Below are 20,412 nucleotides of genomic sequence, written 5' to 3'. Positions count from 1 at the left end.
ACATTTACATTTACATTAATGGTACAAAAGCAGTGGTGAGTAAAATTGCTGGTTCCTTGGCACAAATCATAGCAGTGACCTCAAAATGCACCAATGTATTCTAAAGTGTCACACACTTGCAGTAAACAACAAAAATGACAGTTTCGCTCAAGACTGCTCTTGATGAAGCCAAAAAAATTTATTAACTTTTTAAAATCCTTACCTTTGACTACACATCTTTTTATTGTTCTGTGTGACTAATTGGGAAATATGCATAAACATTCCTGCTATACACTAAAGTACTGCAGCTGTTTTGAAGAAGAGCACTTGTTAGATTGTTTGAGGTGCAAACTGGACTAGCTACTTTTTTATTTTCATAAACATCACTGTTACTTGCAAGGACAAAGGACAAACAGATTATGGCTATTCAGACTTGGGAATTTGGCAGGAATTTTCACAAAAATGAAGTGAGCCTATCACTTCAAGGAAAACAACAGACAATATTTATTGCCTGTGATAAAATTTGAGGTTTCAGACAAAAAATTAGAACTTTGGAAAACTTTTACCCATTATCAAGAATTTCACAGCTTTCAAATACTTAAAGACTTTTCTCATGAGATTAGTGGTGATATTAATGGATGTGATTTTTGATAGTGTATAATGAAATGTCTTAATATTTGGATGAGCTGCATAACTTAATAAACCAATATATTCCAAATGACCATATGCAATATTACAAAATCATGCCTTGGTAAAAGATCCATTCAAAGTGCAAGGTAAAGCAAGGCATTTTAGTGTAATAGAGTACTAATTCATTGATGTGGTTATGTATTCCATATTCCATATTACAACTAACCTTTTAAGAAATTACCATTTGTAGTATCAAAGATTTCTGAAGAGATTGTTAAAATATTTCTCCTTTTCTGATGACATATCTGTGTGAGATGGAATTTTCTTCTTACACATCAGCCAAAGAATATATTGCAACAGGTTGAATGCAGAAACAAATATGAGAATTCAGCTGCCTTCTATTAAGCCAGACATTGGAGAGATTTGCGAAAAAGGTAAAACAATGACACCCTTCTCTAAGTTTCTTCTGTTTGGACAATATAGTTATTTTCATAAAATATGCTATTTATGTTAATATAATGGGTTTATTATTGTTAACTGATATACTATTTTAAAATAATTAATAATATTTTTAAGTTTCACAGTTTCAATTTTAGTATGGTGAATATTGATAGGTATAACTCATATAAGCAAAAATGTACTGAGTCCTCAATAATTTTTAAGCATGTAAATGTTTCCTGAAATAAAAAAACTTGAAAACTGGAACATTAAGATCCTGGGGGAAGGTTAGAGTGATGCCCTGATAAATCCTAAAGTAATCTGGACAGTGAATAAACAAGTATTTGCCAAGTCCCCTTGGAGGAAATATTTGCCAAGTCCCCTTGGAGGAATGAGGAAATATTCATTTGGAGAATTTTTAATATTCTCACAAGCAGTGGAGACAACCAAATCAATAGGTTGAGCCCTCGATCTTGAGGTTTGCCCCTATGATACTTACTCCTGTAAAGGATAGGCTAAGCCTACTTAAAATTAGGCCTAAGAGTCACCCCCAGAGAAGTCCTTTTGTTGCTTAGATGTGACCTCTCTCTCTAAGCCAACTTGGCAGGTGAACTCACTGCTCTCTCTCCTATGAGGGACATGACTCCCAGCGTGTAAATCTCCCTGGCAATATGGGACAGAAGTTTCAAAATGAGCCAGAACCCAGCATCAAGGGATTGAGAAAGCCATCTTGATCAAAAGGAGGAAGAGAGAAGTGAGACAAAATAAAGTTTCAGTGGCTAAGAAATTTCAAACAGAGTCTAGAAGTTATTCTGGAGGTTATTCTTATACATTATATAGATACCCCTTTTTAGTTTATGGTGTAGTGGAGTGGCTGGAGGGAAGTACCTGAAACTGTTGAACTGTGTTCTAGGAGTCTTGTTTCTTGAAAATGATTGTATAAAGATATAATGCTGACAATGTGACTGTGCGATTATGAAAACCTTGTATCTGACACTCCTTTTGTCCAGGGTTTGGTCAGTTGAGTAAAATAATATGGATAAAGAAAGAAAGAAAGAATGGGGGAGACAAAGGGTAAAATTAATTGAGTAGATAGAAATACTAGTGGTCAATGATAGGGAGGGATAAGGTGTATGGTATGTGTGAGTTTTTTCTTTTTCTGTAGTGAAGCAAATGTTCTAAAAAATGATTATGTTGATGAATACACAACTATGTGATGATACTGTGAGCCACTGATTGTACACCAGGTATGGAATGTATATATGTGAAGATTTGTTAATAAAAATATTAAAAAAAAAATCTTGGGGTGGGAGAAAGTGTTTTGAATGGCTAATTAATAAAGGAGAAAGGGAATCACCATTTGTCGGTTTGCACTTTTGTGGGGAAGTATCTCTGGATTTAAAAACAAGGATCAGAAAAACAAAAACAAAAACAAAAAAACAAACAAACAAGGATCAGTTATCTAGACAGCATCATCCCTATAGAGGTAAAAAGAAATCTTATTAATCTTATTAAGATTCCTAGAAAACACTCTTGAGGGCATTGAACTTTCAGATATTCTGATTGGTTCTTCCTTGGGCCCTTCCAAATGGCTCTTGTCCCCTGAATTTACAAGCCCACCCTTTCCCTCCAAAGACGGACTTGGCCCATACTTCCTGCCCAGTACTGGCCATCATGACTAGCTGTGTGCTAGAAATATGCCTCCCAGGTCATAATGACATCACTCCGAGTTCAACATTTAGTACATCATACTTCCAGGTGCTAAGGATCAAAGATGAGCATGTTACAGTTTTTGTCTAGGTGGACTTCTCATTTTGGAGGGGAAGACTCTTGAAGAAATAATTACAGTATAATGTGATTGATGCTATACACAAATAGGGACCAAAGTTTTCCCACAAAAAAATTACAGCACAGTCTGACAATGCAACATAGCTATCTGACAACGGGATGGTCCTGGGGGATCAGAACATGTCTGTTATATTTACGAAGAAACTCCTAACAATTCCACAGAAAGTCTCCTTAGATCTGTACTCGATTTGGCTCAAAAGCCCAGCAACAATGGTTCTGTACCTTTTTGTTCTTTTTTATTTTATTTGTTTTTAAATTCTGGGAAATGACAGTGGCAAAGTAGAAAAGAGCAAGACGCTCCTTAGGATTACAAAAGATGAGTAATGAGCCCTGAATATTTTATTTCCTCTGGGTTAGTGGGTGGAAGGCACTGGAAGAAATTGTTTCCATCATAGCTCTTCCAAGTGGATTTTTTTTTCCCCAGGCAGAAAATCCAAGTTTGCTCAGGCAGGTCTCCCACACCAGCTGAAGCAGATCAGGCTGAATCCCTGAGTAGGAAGACTGAACAACTGAGAGGCTTCCAAGATCCCAGGCTTGGATTACACGTGGGCAAAATTAAACAATAGGGCTCCTGATCTGCCAAGAAATGCTGGAGTTCCCTCTGGATGGGCTAGGTGAGGGTCACTGAGGGTTCTGGTCTGGTCTGGGTCCTCTGAGGCCCCAGCCATATGCCCTTCTCTCCCCTTTCCTTTGGGACCTAACTCAAATTTCTCTTGTTAATCTTCTCCCAGCCCTGCTCTTTTTTTTTTTTTCCAGCTGTGTGTGGCAGCTCCAAAGCGAAATGAACAAGAATGAAACAGACAACGAACAGTAATAGCACGCTCAGTGCCGCACACAGACATCCTGCCACACAGATTTAGATAGAATGGGCAAGACAATCCAAACCAAAGGCAGGACAAGGAGACTGCAAATTTTGAACCTGACAAATCAGATTTGAATCACAGACCCACTTTTAGACAAAGTATGGAGATTGCTCTGATACTCAGTGAGTTCATCCATACAAACAGATGATTTTGAGGATTAAATGATAGAATATATGCAAAAATACTTGTCACACAGTAAGTTCACTGTTCTATTTTCATGTCTTTTTGTATGATTATTTGAAATGTCTTTCTCCCCTGCAGCCTCTGAATGGCATAAGGACACAGGCTATGTCTTTTTTTTTTTTTTTTTTTTTGGTCACTATTATATGCCCAGTGCTTAGTGTAGTATCTTACATATGTTAAGCATTTGTTGAGACAATTGCATATAAAAGGGAATTGGAAGTGTCATGATTGAGGATATACTTCAAAATAGCAAGTTAAGAAACCACTGACAGCTCTCATTGATTGGTATTATCTATGTGGAGCATGTTGTTATGAAGAACTCCAATGTGGCCTTGGGAATCAGCAGAGAAAGAGCATGCTGACTGTTTTCATTTGTAAGCTGCTAGAATGCAATATACCAGACACAGAATGGCTTTTAAAAAGGGGGAATTTATTAACTTGCAATTTTATAGTTTCAAGGCCATGAAAATGTCCAAACTAAGACATCCAGGGAAGAATACCTTGATTCAAGAAAGGCCGATGGGTCCAGAACACCTCTATCAGCTGGAAGGGCACCTGGCTGGTGTCTGCTGGGGTCCTTGGCTTCTGGACACCTCTGTCAGCTGGGAGGGCACATGGCAATGTCTGCTAGCTTTCTCTCTCAGCTTCTTGTTTCATGAGGCTTCCCTGGGGGCATTTTCCTTCTTCATCTCCAAAGGTCTCTGGCCGTGTGGGCTCTGTCAGCACTAAAGCTTTTTCCAAAATGATTCCCTCTAAAAGGGCTCCAGTAAGCAAACCCACCTTGAATGGGTGGAGACACATCTCCATGGAAATCATCAAATCAAAAGCTACTACCCACAACTGGGTGGGTCACATCTCCATGGAAACAATAAAAAAGATCCCACCCAGTAATATTGAATGAGGATTAAAGAATATGGCTTTTCTGGGGTACATGACATTTCAAACCAGCACACTGACTCACTAACAATGCCTTTCATGAGTGAGGATGTTGAGTATTTGTTGACCTTGGTCTATGGAGTCTAGAGAAGATCCCTTCACCAGTTATTTCCAGCACAAATAGGTCAGTTGTGTAATTCATGGATAGGGCCATTTCAGGATAACTGAGGTTACTTAATGCCTGACCTGAAGATAAGCAGCATGACTTCATGAACATTTCTTTTAAATCACAGATAAAATATTTAGCACAAGTCTGGGCAAAGAAACTAAAAGCATACCATTATTATGTCTGCTTCATGTCTGAAGTTGCTTATCAGAATGTGTTTCATGAACAAGTGATAAAAGGGAGCATACCTCACACACTTCAGCTGATTGTATTTCCCAGAATCAGACAGAACTTCGCAATGCGTTCCCTCCCAATCCGTAAAGTAGTTACATTACTCACGAGGGTAATCCTTGGGGTGCATCTTTTCAGACCAATTCCCGTAAAATGTGAGCCTGTACTTGGCGGTTCCACACGCACAGCAGTCTAGGATCGGCTTGTCGGTCACCCCATCAAAGGTGGAGTCTGAAACACAGTCAGGAAGGCCATCAAGTTAGGAGTAAAAATGGGCTGTTTAAAAGGCTGCATCCCTTCCATCTCATCCTTAACCTTTATTAAGAAAACCCAAAGTCTCACCCTGATCAAGATGGCAGAGTGAGATGCTTCAAGGCTCCATTCCCCCACAGAAATTTTGAACGACCATCAAGAACTGGCAGAAACATCTTTCTCAAAGCTCCAGAAAAAAGTATTGCAATAACAGGGCAAATACCACATCAACAAAAAGACAATTAAAAACATAGGATCATTTGAAACCCTGGCTGGACCCTCCTGTCACCACTCAGCAGAGCTGGCCCACACTTCCAGTGCAGATTCTTGGTCCCACTTCCAGAGGGAGCACAGTTACCCTCATGCGCATACTGGGAGAATGTATGTCTGGCCATGGCGGTGGTCATCTGATATGTCATCTGGTGGTGGCCGGACGGACTTGCCATCCCAGAACTTTGCATGCAGAAGGTGGATCACAGAAACTCTCCTCAGAACACTGTAAAAGAGCAGTCAAGTGGTTCCCTGGGATAAGAGATTGCTGGCTGTAGGATATACAGTAAAGTGCCTGGGACCATGAGGAAGCTGTTTCCTAGCAAACGGGGCATTTATATTGTGTAAACTGAAGAATTCCTAAAGCTACATGCATATGTCTGAGACAAGATGCATGCACTGAAAGGATTAGGGCAGCCCTTACACTTTCGCCTTGAGCTATTTTCTAAATTCTTGTATAGGTAAACTCTGAAGGAGAGCACTATATAGGTCAATCTGCAAAGACTGGGAAAGGAGGTGTTTTTTCCTCAATTTTTGCTAGTTTCTGACACTCAAGGGAAGCTCTGTAATAACACAAGCTGCATACAACTTAAGGAACAGATGCCTCAGTGTCTAAATTCCAATGGTAACACACTAAAATATGAAAATCTCCAGGTTTCAACAGAAGATTATAAAACATACAATAAAACAGAAGTGGTGTCCTAGGCAAAAGGGAATATTAAAACTTTAGAAACTTTAACAAGAAGGACCAGACCTGGGACATACCACACAAAGGCTTAAAAAAAATGGTTCTAAATATGCTCAAAGAGTTAAAGGAAAACATGGACAAAGAAGTAAAGGCAGTCAGGAAAAAAATAGGTAAACACAAAGAGAAAATCAATAGAGAGAAATTATGGAAAGGAACCAAACAGAGCTGAAATGCACAGCAACAAAATTTAAAATTCCCTAAGGGGGTTCAACAGCAGATTGGAGTTGTCAGAAGAAAAAAATCAATGAATGTGAAGATATGAAAATTGAAGCCATTTAGGGCAAAATATTTGAGATGGGGCCTACCTTGGGAAATCAGGGGTAATATTTATCCTGATATCCTCAGTTATCCTTTCTTGGCCGTCCCACCCTCTCACCCCCAGCACAGGATTTCTCCATGAAATTTTAAGATCAGTATGCATATGTGTATTTTCTCTAAGAAATATTTTCTGGATCCAAATTGTCAGTATAAGAAGGAATTGCTTTGAAGGAGAGTAAGATCACGTAGAAAGACATAAATGACTGCTGAAATATACATATTTTTAAAGGTATGAGTTTATAGTTATATCACTTCTTACCAAGCTTTTAGAAATTGTATTAGGGGGAGTAGGTTGTGGGACTATGTTCAAAAGCTTAGATTTCCTTCTGGGTATAGAAGCCATCAGGAAAAACTGAACTAGATTCCCTCTCCACCTCCATTTTTAGCTGTGAATAGTGGACAAATAGAGCAAAAGAGAATTCATAAATAAATTCGGTATGTTTGATTGTCAAGCCCACATCCCTAACTGTGCATTGTTGCTTTTAGTCTGTTCAGCTTCCTGCAAGATAAAACAATGACTACAGGTGCAACTTGCTTCAAATACATTTTCTTCAGTTGCCCTAGCAGTATTAACATAAATGTTCTGTTTTTGCAAGTTGGACATTATTCTTAAATATTATACAAAGAGTATGAAAATCTTTTCCAGTGTCAGGAAGAGCATTTTAGCAGTCTTCCTTTTGGCATTCACCGGGTTCTTTTGGCTTGAATATACAAACCAAAGAAGACATTCTGGGTTCTAGGATGTAGGCAAACATATGAGACACTGTAAATAATAACTACGTGTATTGAGTCCTTATATGTGCTAATCCCTTTTATATAGTGCTTCATTTAATCTTAACAGTCCTAAGAAGTAGATAGTTTGATTATATCTTCATTTTGCAGATCAGTAAACTAAGGCAGATTAGTTAACTTGCCCTAGGTGACAGGGTTAGCGAGTGGTACAGGCAGAACTGGAGCCCACCTCATTTTAAGCCCACACCCCATATTGTCAATCTCTTTACTATACTGCCTCTAGAAAAGCAACCTTTTCTGGATAGGTTTGCATAACACTAATAGTGGGGTGGGAGAGAGGGGTGCGTGATAAATTCTTGCTTTTGCTTTATCAAACGAAGAATGGTGCATTTGAAAAGTTATTTCCCTAAATAGTCCCAGGATTTCTAAACATTCCCTAAAGAAGACATCTGAAGTCACCCAAAGTAGAACATTGTTTGGTGATATTTCTATTCTTGGAAGAGAGTAGAACATTGTCTGTTCTTAGGGACAGCCTGTCAGCTTTGTTTACTGGGTAAGCCACTTTTATAGTTAAGGGGGCAAGGTCTGTTGAATATATTTCAGGAAAGGTAGCATAAATCAGTAATTCCTGAAGAGTTCATTGTTTGCATTCCTATTATGATCAACCATGATTTAAAAAACCAACATAGTTTTGAAAAAGGAATTCAAAACTAAGAGATAAATGCCGAGGTCTCCATTATAAGTACAAGGCATTGTTAAATGGGGCTGCAATAATCTCTCAAAGAACCAAAATAAGGCAAACGGATAGCTTTCCCTTATTAAAAGGGCTTTATACCTAGCAAACTTAAAGATATTTCCAGGGGTTTAAGGGAAGACACTTATAACAGAACTTCTGGAATTCCAAAGAAAAATAAGTTTTCACTCAAAAAAATAATTTTTAAAGTTTGAAAATGAAAACAGACATACTGCATCCTACCGAGGAAAATCCTATTAGAAAATGAAACAGGTTTTCAAAGGGCAGTGATAAGTGTTAACTTACTCCTCTTCTCCCAACAACAAGGGGCCTGAGGAGCACACAGTTACTTTAGGCCATGGAACTTGCCCTGAGCCACCCTTGTTCCCCATTTCTACCCTTAATCCATTGACTTGTTTTCCACTCTCTTCCTTTATTCTTTGTCCCCCATCTCTTTTTCTTCTTTTTCCTCATTATTCCTTCTCTGCTTTTCTTTTCATCTTGTCCTGTCTCTCTGCCTTAATTGTATGTGATAGGGATTAAAGTGTGTGTATATGCCCATATTTATTATTCATTGCATCTGGAGTAATATTTTACTGTTATTATTTATGTTTCCCTTATCTTAATTGTGAGTTAATGTTTTATGTTTCTTTAAAAAAAAATCACAGAATGCTGTTGCTGTTTATTTCTACAGCTTTTAATTTTGCCCCTGTGGATTAATGGTTTCATTTGGGAAAAAAGTAATAGATAAATATTTCTCTCTCCCCTTCCTTGATGGATTTGATTTGAGTCAACAAACAAGCAAAGAGTATAAAGATCTAATGAAAGCGCTAAAGATAACTGATTAGGCAAATTCCTTTGCTCTGTATTTATATTTTATAGATTTTCTTTAAGTGATCTGTTTTGCTAACTGATGGATTTCTATGACTGCACCTAATGATCCCACAGACTAGGTCCTGTTGGGCCTTTTGTGGTTCTTCAAGTAGCTGTTGGGAAGTGGTCTTTTTACACAGATGCTTGCTTCATCTTTTTTATAAGGTCTCTACTTTGGAAGTGATAACGAATAGAGTTTTGACATGACATCAATTGCCACCAGATCTGCAGAATTTTAGCATATTCACAGCTTAGATAAGACTTCAAATAACCATGTCGGGATGGAAGCTTTGGGAGGTGCACTTGAACAGTTCTCAGCACATGGAGGCATCAGTGAAGTGTCTCCTAAGAATCCTCAAATCCAGAAAATAAAGTTGTCTTCTGGCAGTCAATTTAACAAAACCATATTGCAGTGGCTGTGGTCAGCTGTTTGCAGGGATAGGCCAAAACATGGCTTTTAAATGTGCTACCTGGAACACTCAAAACAAACTCACAGGACCTAGATGTCATTTCATAGAGGTAGGGCAGGGATATGATTGCCATTTAGGAATCAAGAGCCTTATCTGCTGTGATGCCACTCTTTTTGGAGAAAGCCTGAGTGAACTTAGGGTCAATAGAATACAAGGAAAGGAAAGAACACTCCAAAAGCCACACTTGGGGGTGCCCAACCAGAAGTTGACCAGGCCCTGGTCAGTAGGCTATGACTGTCTGGCCGCTAATGCAGGCCAGCAACTCTCTCCCCTTTTCCTATTTCCATTCTTACCAAGCGATCCTCCACAGAGGACCTAGTTTCTGCTCTAACTCCTCTTTTGGGATCTACCAAAGGCAAGAGCACAAGCTCCTGAATTGGGAGGCACCTCTTTGATAGAAAGGCAGTGACTAAGGGCCTTGGCTTTAGGGATAGCCAGCCTGGGTTCAAACCTTACCCTCTACTGCGCCATTTAACCTCTTATGTCTCTGTAAAATAGAGATGATTTAATCATCTCTACCACACAGGGTTGTTGTACAGATTGTATGATTAATGTATATGAAGTGCTTGGAATTGTAGGTAGTATGAATTTTAAAAATATCATCTATTTGTGGCAGTTTGGAGCTCTCATGCACCCCAGAAAAGGCCACGTTCTTTGACTTCTTTTCTGTGGGTGCAGACATATTGTAGGTGGGACCTGTTGATTAGGTTATTTCAATTGAGATGTGACCCACCCCATTCAAGGTAGGTCTTAATCCTCTTACTGGAATCCTCATAAAAGGATAAAGGATACACAGAAAAAGCCCAGAGAGTTCAGAGAAGCTCCATAGAACCTGAGAGATGAAATGAGAGGAGTTCACAGAAAAAGTCTCAGAGAACTGAGAGGTAGCCACTGAAGACAGAATCTAGAAGCAAGAAAACCTGGGAGAGAAGGAGCAGCAGACATCACCACATGTCTTGTTATCTGACAGAGGAGCCCAAGCTCACTGGTAACTGGTCTTCAGAGAAGGTATTCTCTTTTTGACACCTTAATTGGGACATTTTGATGTCTTAGAACTGAACATTTGTAAGCTAATAAATCCCATTGTAAAAGCCAACTCTTTCTGGTATATTACATTCTGGCAGGTTTAGCTAACCAAAACACTATTATTATTTTCCCAGAAGACCTTTATCAACCTTTCCTTTCCTTAGCTTATGATCTACTAGAGTTGGACAGGATTATTTCTTCTAAAAACACTAATTGCTCTAAATACACATTAAAAGTCTGCAAAAATGAATAGAAAGGAGAGTTCAGATGTATAACAGTAGACTTTTTCTATTTTTATTCAGTTCTCTAATGACTTCTAAATACATTCAGATTTTTAGGGTCTTAAATCTTTTTTATGGTAGATTCATAAGCTTTCTGATAGAGATAACAATAGCTAACACTCACTTACGTGCCAAGGCGGCAGGGTATCATTTAAGTATATTAAACCACAAGGTCACATAGCTAGGAAGGGCAGAGGCAGGATTCAAATCCAGATCTGATCTGAATTGGGCCCCTGCTCTAACCTCTCCACTCTACTTGGGGTCTATGAAGTTTGCTAAAATGCTTTCTACCCTAGAAGAGGAAGTTGATGAGTTTGCAAATCCAAAGACCAAATCCTGGCTTCCAGTGAAATCACAAGGTCAGTACTCCCTCGGCATTCCACTGGTCTTCCCTGGAGAAAATCCACCCCCCTTATTGCGGGTACCATGCCAGTTTTTGCTGCAGTGATTATTCCAGAGAACCATAACAAGACTTTTTAAAGGTGCACAATTGTGCATTCCTTAATTAAGTCCTGTGAATTATTCCAAGGAACCTCTTCAGAATAATCACTGCTTCACAAAAATAAGATGACACCAATATAAGGCACATTATCTTCTACCCAGGGAATCAAGCTGGGTAATTAGAGCTTAAGGCGGATCCAATTATCCAGAGCACACAGCCAGATTAAAAATCGGAACTACGTGAGGAAGCAGAACCCAGAGGAATTTAGCCCAAGTGTCTTAATTCCTGTGGCTGGATGCTTACACTGAATGAGCCGCCTTCTATTTATCTGTCCCTCCCGCGCCAGCCTCTCCTTACCTTGTTCACAAAGTTTCTTGGTCAGAGAGCCCTCATCTTGAAAGTAAATGATGCGCTTCTGTACGATGCTGGCCCTGTGGAGAAAGAAGATATAGTAAAGGGTGAGGGGGGCAAGTTTGGGGTCAGTCAGACCCAGTCCTTGCTCAGTCAGCTTTGAGTGAGTTGCCCCAACCTTCTGTGCCTCAGTTTCTTCTTCAACAAATTGGTATAATGATACCTACCTTATGGGGTCGCTGGGAGGATTAAATAAGAAAATACGTATTAAGAGCTTAACACATACCTGGAAATGAAAAGCTATTAGTTATTGTGTTGCTGGTGATTGTGGTAATATTGTTAAGGTTCTGTTCTTGTTTGCTGGCTGCTGGGATGCAATATATCAGAAATGGAATGGCCCTTAAAGAGGGGAATGTAATAAATTGCTAGCTTACAGTTCTAAGGCCAAGAAAATATCTCAATTACACCAATCAGAGGCATCCAGGGAAAGATACCTTGGTTCAAGAAGGCCGATGAAGTTCAGGGTTTCTCTCTCAAGTGAGAAGGCACATGGCGAACACAGTCACAGTTTCTCATCTGGAAAGGCACATGGTGAACACGGTCAGGGTTCCTCTCTCATCTGGAAGGGCACATGGCGAACACCACGTCATCTGCTTGCTTCTTCTCCTGGCTTCCTGTTTCATGAAGCTCCCTGGGAGGCATGTTCCTTCATCTTCAAAAGTTGCTGGCTGGTGGACTCTGCTTCTCGTGGCTATGTTATTCTGATCTTCTCTCTCTGAATCGTCTCATTATCCAAAATGTTTCCTCTTTTATACGACTCCAGAAACTTATCAAGACCCACCCAAATGGGTGGAGACATGTCGTCATCTAATCCAGTTTAACAACCACTCTTGATTAAATCACACCTCCAGGGAGATGATCTGATTACAGTTTCAAACATACAGTATTGAATAGGGATAATTCTGCCTTTACGAAATGGGATTTTGATTAAAACATGGCTTTTCTAGGGTCCATACATCCTTTTAAACCAGCACAGGTACAAAAATGAATTGACAGTATTTTCAATGGTTCATTTTACTTTATTTTTTATAGCAAATTATTGAGGCCATTTTTAGATCACTCAAATTTAAGTTGTAGAAGCATGTCAAACCCTCTTCCTGAAGGGGAAAAAAAGAGATTTAAAAATATTTTTTCATTTGATCTGAAAATGTCAGTCTACCTCATTCCTGAGAGTCTAGACAAAACCGTCTCCTACTTTCTGAACAAAGACAACTTCAGCTGTTACATCTCTCTCTTAAACATGTCAAACACACGATCTTAGAATTTGGAAAGAACATTTTGAGGTTGAAATACTTACTTCTGGCCAGCACATATTTTCGGTTTAATCTGTGGCTGCCCAGACAAGCTGCTTCTCCTTTAACCCTGCCTGCTATTTATTCTCATCTGGCCTCACAGAGGTTGAATCCAGTCATTTGAAAGTCTACAACAATTAAAATGGAGATGGTGCCAATGGATCTTGGACCATTTCTATTGATTTTCTTCAGCAATGTTTCTCCATCGGAAGGTAATTTTCACTTCCATTTGCCCTATTCAACAAATACAGGGATCCTTCGACTCCAAGACAGCTGACCACATTGAACAAGTGACGGCACATGTGTCCTGTGTCATACCATCTCAGATCCAGGAATGGGCCCATGTGTGCCTGGATCTGCTGAGTACAGAGGGAATTTTCTCCATGGTCTGGGCCTAAGCCAAGATGACTTTCCAAAGAAATGTCTACTCTACATTCAGTCTTGCACAAAAGAATACAACTCAGAACAGCCCACAGATGTCTTTAACCATCTTTACCCACCCAAGGGAGCAGAGATGTTGAAATAAATGAATGAAATATTCTTCCTGTCTACACAAAGCTACTTTGATCATTTATCCATTCTGTAAGTCATTAAAGGAAGGCTTCCTCAGGCAGAGAATAATACTCATCCTACCCCAAAGCCAAGTAACAAAACCTTTTGTTAGTCAGAGCAGCCCATCATTTACAAAAATGCTTTTAAGAGTGTTCCCCAGCAGAAGTCCCTGGAGGACCTCTGGGAAGCACAAGGAGTGGGTCTAGTGGGAAGCATCCAAAATCAATACAATTGCTTCAATTTAAGGCTTGGCTTGGGGCCTCCATTCTCATTTCAACCAGAGCAGCCTCCTCCACCATTTGTTTTCCTGTTGTGTTTACTGGTGTATTTGCAACAAATAGTTGGGAGGAGAGGGTCCTAATAAATGGCCAGACACTGAGGGATGTGCCAGGGACACTTTAGGGAATGATACAGCTGGGGCTACTTCTCAAAGTTTAAAGCACAGTGGAGGAAAAGCACCAAAGGACTAAATTTGCATATAGCCTTTTTTTAAATTAGAGAAATTGTGGGTTTATAGAAAAGTCATGCATAAAATACAGGGCTCCTAGTTCAAATATACCTTGCATTGGGGTGGTACATTTGTTACAACTGTTGAAAGCACATTTTTATAATTGTTCTAATAACTGTAGTCCATGGTTTAACTAAGGGTTCACTGTTTGTGTTGTGCCATTCCATGGATTTATTTTTAAATTTTTATTATAGTACCATATATACAATCTAACATTTCCCCTTTTAACCACATTCAAACATATAATTCATTCAGTGCTGCTAATTGCATTCATAATGTTGTACTGTGTCTCCACCATTCATTACCAAACTTTTCCACTGTCCCAAATAGAAACTCTTGTGCATTTTAAGTCTTAACTCCCTATTCCTACCCCATATTGTAGATTCTTCTTCTTATGAGTTTGCTTATTCTACTTATTTCATTTCACTGAGATCATACAATATTTGTTGTTTTGTGTCTGGCTTATTTCACACAATGTAATGTCTTTAAGGTTCATCCTCATTACTGTATGTGTCAGAACCTCATTTCTTTTTATGGCTGAATACTATTCCATCATGTGTATATACTACATTTTGTTTATCCATTTATCTGTTGATGGACATTGGGGCTACTTTCATATTCTGGCAACTGTAAATAATAGCGTTATGAACTTTGGTGTGCAAATAATCTGTTTGGGTCACTGCTTTCAATTCTTTTGGATGTAGGCCTAGAAGTGGGGATTGCTGGCTCATATGATAATTCTATATTTAATTTTCTGAGGAATAGGCAAAGTGTCTTCTATAGGAGTTGCTCCATTTTGCATTCCCACCAGCAATGAATGCACATTCTTATTCCTCCATATCCTCTCTAATACTTTAAATTTCAATTTTTTAAATAGTAGTTATTCTAGTGGGTATGAAATGGTAGCCCATTGTAGTTTCTATTTGCATTTTCCTAACAGTTAATGAGTTTGAGTATTCTTTCATGTGCTTTTTTGGCCATTTGTATATCTTCTTTGGAGAAATGTCTAGTCAAGTCTTTTGCCCATTATTTAATTGGGTTGCTTGTCTTTTTGTCTTTGAGTTGAAGTGTTTCTTTATATATTCTAGATATTAAACCCTTATCATATATGTAATTTCCAAATATTTTCTCCCACTGTGTAGTTGTCATTTCATTTTCATGAAGAAGTTCTTTGAGGCTCAAAAGTTTTTAATTTTGATGAGGTCACGTTTATCTATTTTTTTCTTCTGGGCTTGTGCTTAGGTATAAAGTTTAAGAAACCATTGCCTAACACAAGGTTCTAAAGATGCTTCCATACATTTTTATCTGGGGAGTTTTATAATTCTGGTTTTTATATTTAGGTCTTTGATCCATCTAGAGTAGATTTTTCTATATGGTGTGAGGTAGGGGTCCACCTTCATTCTTTTGCAAATAGAGATCCAGTTATTCCAGCACCATTTGTTGAAGAGACAATTCTTTCCCAATTGAGTAGTCTTTACTCCTTGTCAAAATTCAGTTGATCATAAATGTGAGGGCTGATTTCTGAATTCTCAATTTGATTTCATTGGTCTATTGGTCTATATATCTGTCCTTGTGCCATTACCATGCTATTTTAATTATTGTGGCTTTGTGAGTCCTCCAACTTTGTTCTTTTTTTGCAAGGTGGCTTCGACTATTTAAGGCCCCTTACTGTTCCATATAAATTTGATTACTGGCTTTTCTACTTCTCCAAAGACAGATGTTGAAATTTATTGGCATTGTATTGAATCTGTAAATCACTTTGGATGGAACTGACATCTTAACAACATTTAGTCTTCCAATCTATGAAGATGGAATATTTTTCTATTTACCCAGGTCTTCTTTGATTTCTATAAGCAATGCTTTGTAGTTTTCTGGGTACAAGTCCTTTACATTCTTGGTTAGATTTATTCTTAGATATTTTATTCTTTCAGTTGTTGCTGTAAAGGGAAATTTTTTTTATTTCTTCTTCTGATTGTTCACTACTAAGCATACAGCAACAATATTGATTTTAGGGTCTTGTACCTCACCACTTTGATGAGTTCATTTATTAGCCCTCAGGAGCACTGTTGTGGTTTTTTCAGGATTCTCTGTATATAGGATCACTAATCTACAAATAGGGAAGGTTTCACTTCTTCCTTTCCAATATGAGTGATTTTTATTTATTTTTCTTGCCATTAATAGCTCTGGCTAGAACTCCCAGTACAATTTTGAATATCACTGGCCACAGTAGGCATCTTTGTTTTGCTCCTGATTTTTGAGTGAAAACTTTCAGCCTTTCACCATTAAGTATGATGTCAGCTGTGAGTTTTTTGTATATGCTCTTTATCATGTTGAGGAAGTTTTCCTCTATTCCTAGTCTACTAAGTGTTCTAATTAAGAAGGGATGCAGGATTTTTCTTTTCTCATGGTCTTGACCTCGATATGCAGGTGATGCTGGCCTCATAAAATGAATTAGAAGACTTTCCTCCTCGTCAATTTTTTGGAAGAATTTGAGCAGGATTGATGTTAATTCTTATTGGAATTGTTTGCAAAATTCTCTATGAAGCCATCTGGTCCTGAGCTTTTCTTTGTTGGGAGGTTTTTGATGTCTGATTCAATTTCTTGTGACTGGTTTGTTGAGATCTCCTGTTTCTTCTTGAGTCAGTGTAGGAAGTTTGTTTGTTTTAGGAACTTTTGCATTTCATCTAGGTTATCTAATTTATTGGCATTAGTTGTTAATAGTATCCTCTTGTATTCCTTTTCATTTCAGTAGGGTCTGTAATAATGTCCCCCTTTTCATTTCTGACTTTAGTTATTTGTATTTTTTCTCATTTTTTCTTTGTCAGCTTAGCTAAAGGTTTGTCAGTTTTATTGATCTTTTCAAAGAATCAACTTTTGGTTTTTTTTATTCTCTGTATTTTTTAATTCTTTCTTTCATTTGTCTTCACTCTAATGTTTATTTCCTTCCTTCTGCTTGCTTTGGGTTTAGTTTGCTCTTCTTTTTCTAGTTTTTCCAGTTTTCAGCTTAAGTCTTTGATTGAAATATTTCTTCTTTTTAAACTTCTCTCTCAACACTGCCTTTGCTGCATCCCACAAGTTCTGGTATATTGCGTTCTCATTTTCATTCATCTCAAGATATTTATAGATCTCCATGATAATTTTCTCTTTAATCCACTGATTGTTTAGCAGTATGTGGTTTAAGTTTCACATATTTTTGTATTTTTACCTTTTCTCCACTTATTATTGATTTCTAGCTTCATTCCACTGAAGTCAATAAGGGGATATGCATGTTTTCAAATTTTTTGAACTATTGAGACTTGTTTTCTGGCCTAAGATATGGTTTATCCTGGAGGATGATCCATGCGCACTAAAGAAAAATGTGTATTCTTTATTTCTTGGGTGCTGTGCTTTATAAATGTCTGTTATATCTAGTTGGTTTAATGTATTGTTCAAGTCTTATATTTCCTTATTGATCTTCCGACTAGATGTTCTAGCCAATATCGAGAGAGGTGTATTAAAGACTCCTACTATTTTTTTTTTTTTTTTTTTTTAGGGAGGAAAGGAAGGAAAGACAGAGAAGGAAGGAAGGATGGAAGGAAGGAAGGGAGGAAGAAAGGGAAACATTTTTAAACATTTTCTTGTTTTATTATATTTTGTTTGTTTGTTTGTTTTTTACATGGGCTGGGGCCGGGAATCGAACCGGGGTCCTCCGGCACGGCAGGCAAGCACTCTTGCCCGCTGAGCCACCGCGGCCCGCCCCAAGACTCCTACTATTAACGCAAAACCGTTAATTGCTCTATTCCACCAGGCCTTTGCCTGTGTTGTTTCCTCTCCCAGAATCTTCCTTCTGCAATTTGTCCATCCAGAAAAGCTCTGCTTATCTTCTAATAACCAGCCCTTGCCATATCTGTGAAATTCTGAATGCTCCTCCTCCTGCTGTGAATAAGAGAACAGTGGCAAAGCCAATGACATAGTCATGCTTAGAAAAGTTAAATCACACCCACATTGTCTGAAAATGTATTTGTAAAAAATTTTTTAGGCTAGAGATGGGAAACAGAATTCCTCTGAGATGTCTCAGGTTCCTACACTCCTTGATGCTTTATAAAGTCTAAGGTGTCCCACACACTCTTTTTAATAATAATTGCCATTTCTGAGACCTCACTAGGTGTCAGCCACTGTCCTAGCAAGGCACTTTATGTATCTTACTTCATTTACCTTATGATTTCTATATATTGCATGCCCTCAAATTCCTCATACAAAATCCTTGGGCCAGATGTGCTTTTTTATCTTGAATTCAGATTTTGAAAGTTAAGATATCACAGAGACCATATAACACCATGTGCCAGATTGAAGCCATTATGTACCCCAGAAAAGCCATGTTTTAATCCTGATCCAATCTTGGGGGACGAGGCAGCCATTTCTTTTAATCCTGATACAATAACGTGAGGCAGAAACTTTTGATTAGATTATCTTTACGGAGATATGGAGTGCCCAATTGTGAGTATGACCTTTTGATTAGATGGCTATGTGGTTCTGCTCATTCTAGGCGGTTCTTGATTAGATTACTGGAATCCTTTAAAAGGGGAAACATTTTGAAGAAACCTGACAGCTGATGCAGATGTTTGGAAATCAAGACAGAAACAGCCTGGGTGCTAAACAAGGACTCACAGAAACAGTCAGAACCTGAAGAGAAAAAATCTCTGGCCCCAGCAGATGATGAATACCAAAGTTTAGTCCAGGAGCAGCTATGTGAATGCTCAAAGATGCTTAGAAAGGAAACCGCTGGCATTAGAAGCTGAAAGCAATGGAACCAGGAACGCGGACCAGCAGATGCCAGCCACGAACCTTCCCAGCAGACAGATGACCTCCGGACAGCATCAGCTTTTCTTGAATGTAGGTAACTTTCTTGTTGGTGCCTTAGTTTGGATATTTTCTTGGCCTTACAACTGTAAACTTGCAACTTAATAAATTCCCTTTTAAAAGCAGTTCCATTTCTGGTATAGTGCATTCCAGCAGTGTAACAAACTAATGCACCTATCCATAATCAAACATATCAATATTCTGCATCAAGATGTAAGAATATTCATATGAAGAATGTAAATAAAAACTATGAATAATTTCACATTTGTTTAGGTCAGGCTTGATAAACTTTCAAAACCTTTTTCTCTTCAGAGGGATTAAGATGAAGCTTTGTGGCCTGTGATTTCCACTCTTATTTACAGCTGAGATGACGGGAATGCAGGGATTAAATAATTTGCCCAAGGTTTTGAAGTTTCCCTTGTCTATCTCTAACGTCCATTGTCTGTCTCACACTCAGAGTGTTTTTAAGAATTAAAGTTAATTATGTGTATAAAGTATAATCACCCTGTGAGGTCAATATTATGACATAAGTAACCCCAAACTGATTTTCTTTGGATCCATTTTAGCATCCCATGGAGCACAGTGTGAGCACCTGTGACCTTGTGGGACACCCTGGAGCCTGGATCATGACGATTTGAGGCTCTCCATGAAAAGACATTCCCAGGTCATGCTTGGTAAACCCTCTGCATCATGCTTTTTTGGTTTCAACCTCTGTGAACAAATGTGGGACACAAGGCTTGTCCTGACCTGGCCTGGGTGATCTGGTCTCCTCTGTTCCGTCCCTCCAGAGCACTTTATCCAAGCCATACCTTATATGTGCCTCCATGCTCTTATGCCCCTGGGCCTCTGCCCATAGGGCTCCTTCTGCACCTCCTTGTGGCTCCCAAACTCACACACCCACGCACATATGCACATACACCCCCATACATACACATGCCTGCACACATACATGCACACTTCAGTTACTGAACTTATACCCAATAAGCAGTTACTTCCTTAAGGTTGCCTTCCTGATGGGATGTCCTTCCTATGAGAGCCACAGACTCTTGGGTTTCTCCTTTCATGGCACTTATTAACCTGTCTTATAATTGCCTGTTTACTTTTCTGTTTCCTGTGGTAGATTACAAGCTTCTTGACAGTAGGAACTGCATCATGCTTATTTCTATGGGTATTTGTATCATTCCAATACTGGGAATCCAGGAGAAGGAACGGGTTTATGGAAAAGAAGGGAATTTGAGATTGAGCACCTATAGGACGTGATGGTGTAAGTCTAGTGAGTGTAGTTAGATATATGGACCTTTAACTTAGGAGAGTCATGAGGGAATGGGAGTTTAGATTTTGAAGTCACTGGAGTCCAGGTAAGAGTTGAAGCATTTGGAGTGGCTGGAGTCAGCAGGGAAAGTGTGTAGTATGAGAAGAGAGCCAAGTTGAGCCCAGAACTCTGGCGAAGA

The 20,412-nt window shown here is 38.7% G+C and overlaps 1 protein-coding gene across 1 annotated transcript in view; it reads right to left on the bottom strand.

Annotated features, from left to right (window-relative positions):
- SPON1 (spondin 1) overlaps positions 1 to 20,412 on the bottom strand; it is a 285,884-nt gene that overhangs the window by 160,459 nt on the left and 105,013 nt on the right. The window contains exons 4-5 of the mRNA XM_077114063.1: positions 11,717 to 11,790; positions 5,323 to 5,445 (exon numbers count right to left, since the gene is read on the bottom strand). Of these exons, the coding sequence (XP_076970178.1) occupies positions 5,323 to 5,445; positions 11,717 to 11,790 (197 nt within the window). The remainder of the gene's footprint in view (positions 1 to 5,322; positions 5,446 to 11,716; positions 11,791 to 20,412) is intronic.

Source organism: Tamandua tetradactyla, chromosome 8, assembly GCF_023851605.1.
Source record: "Tamandua tetradactyla isolate mTamTet1 chromosome 8, mTamTet1.pri, whole genome shotgun sequence".
Classification (NCBI taxonomy): domain Eukaryota; kingdom Metazoa; phylum Chordata; class Mammalia; order Pilosa; family Myrmecophagidae; genus Tamandua; species Tamandua tetradactyla.
This window is presented reverse-complemented; position numbering and strand designations above follow the sequence as displayed.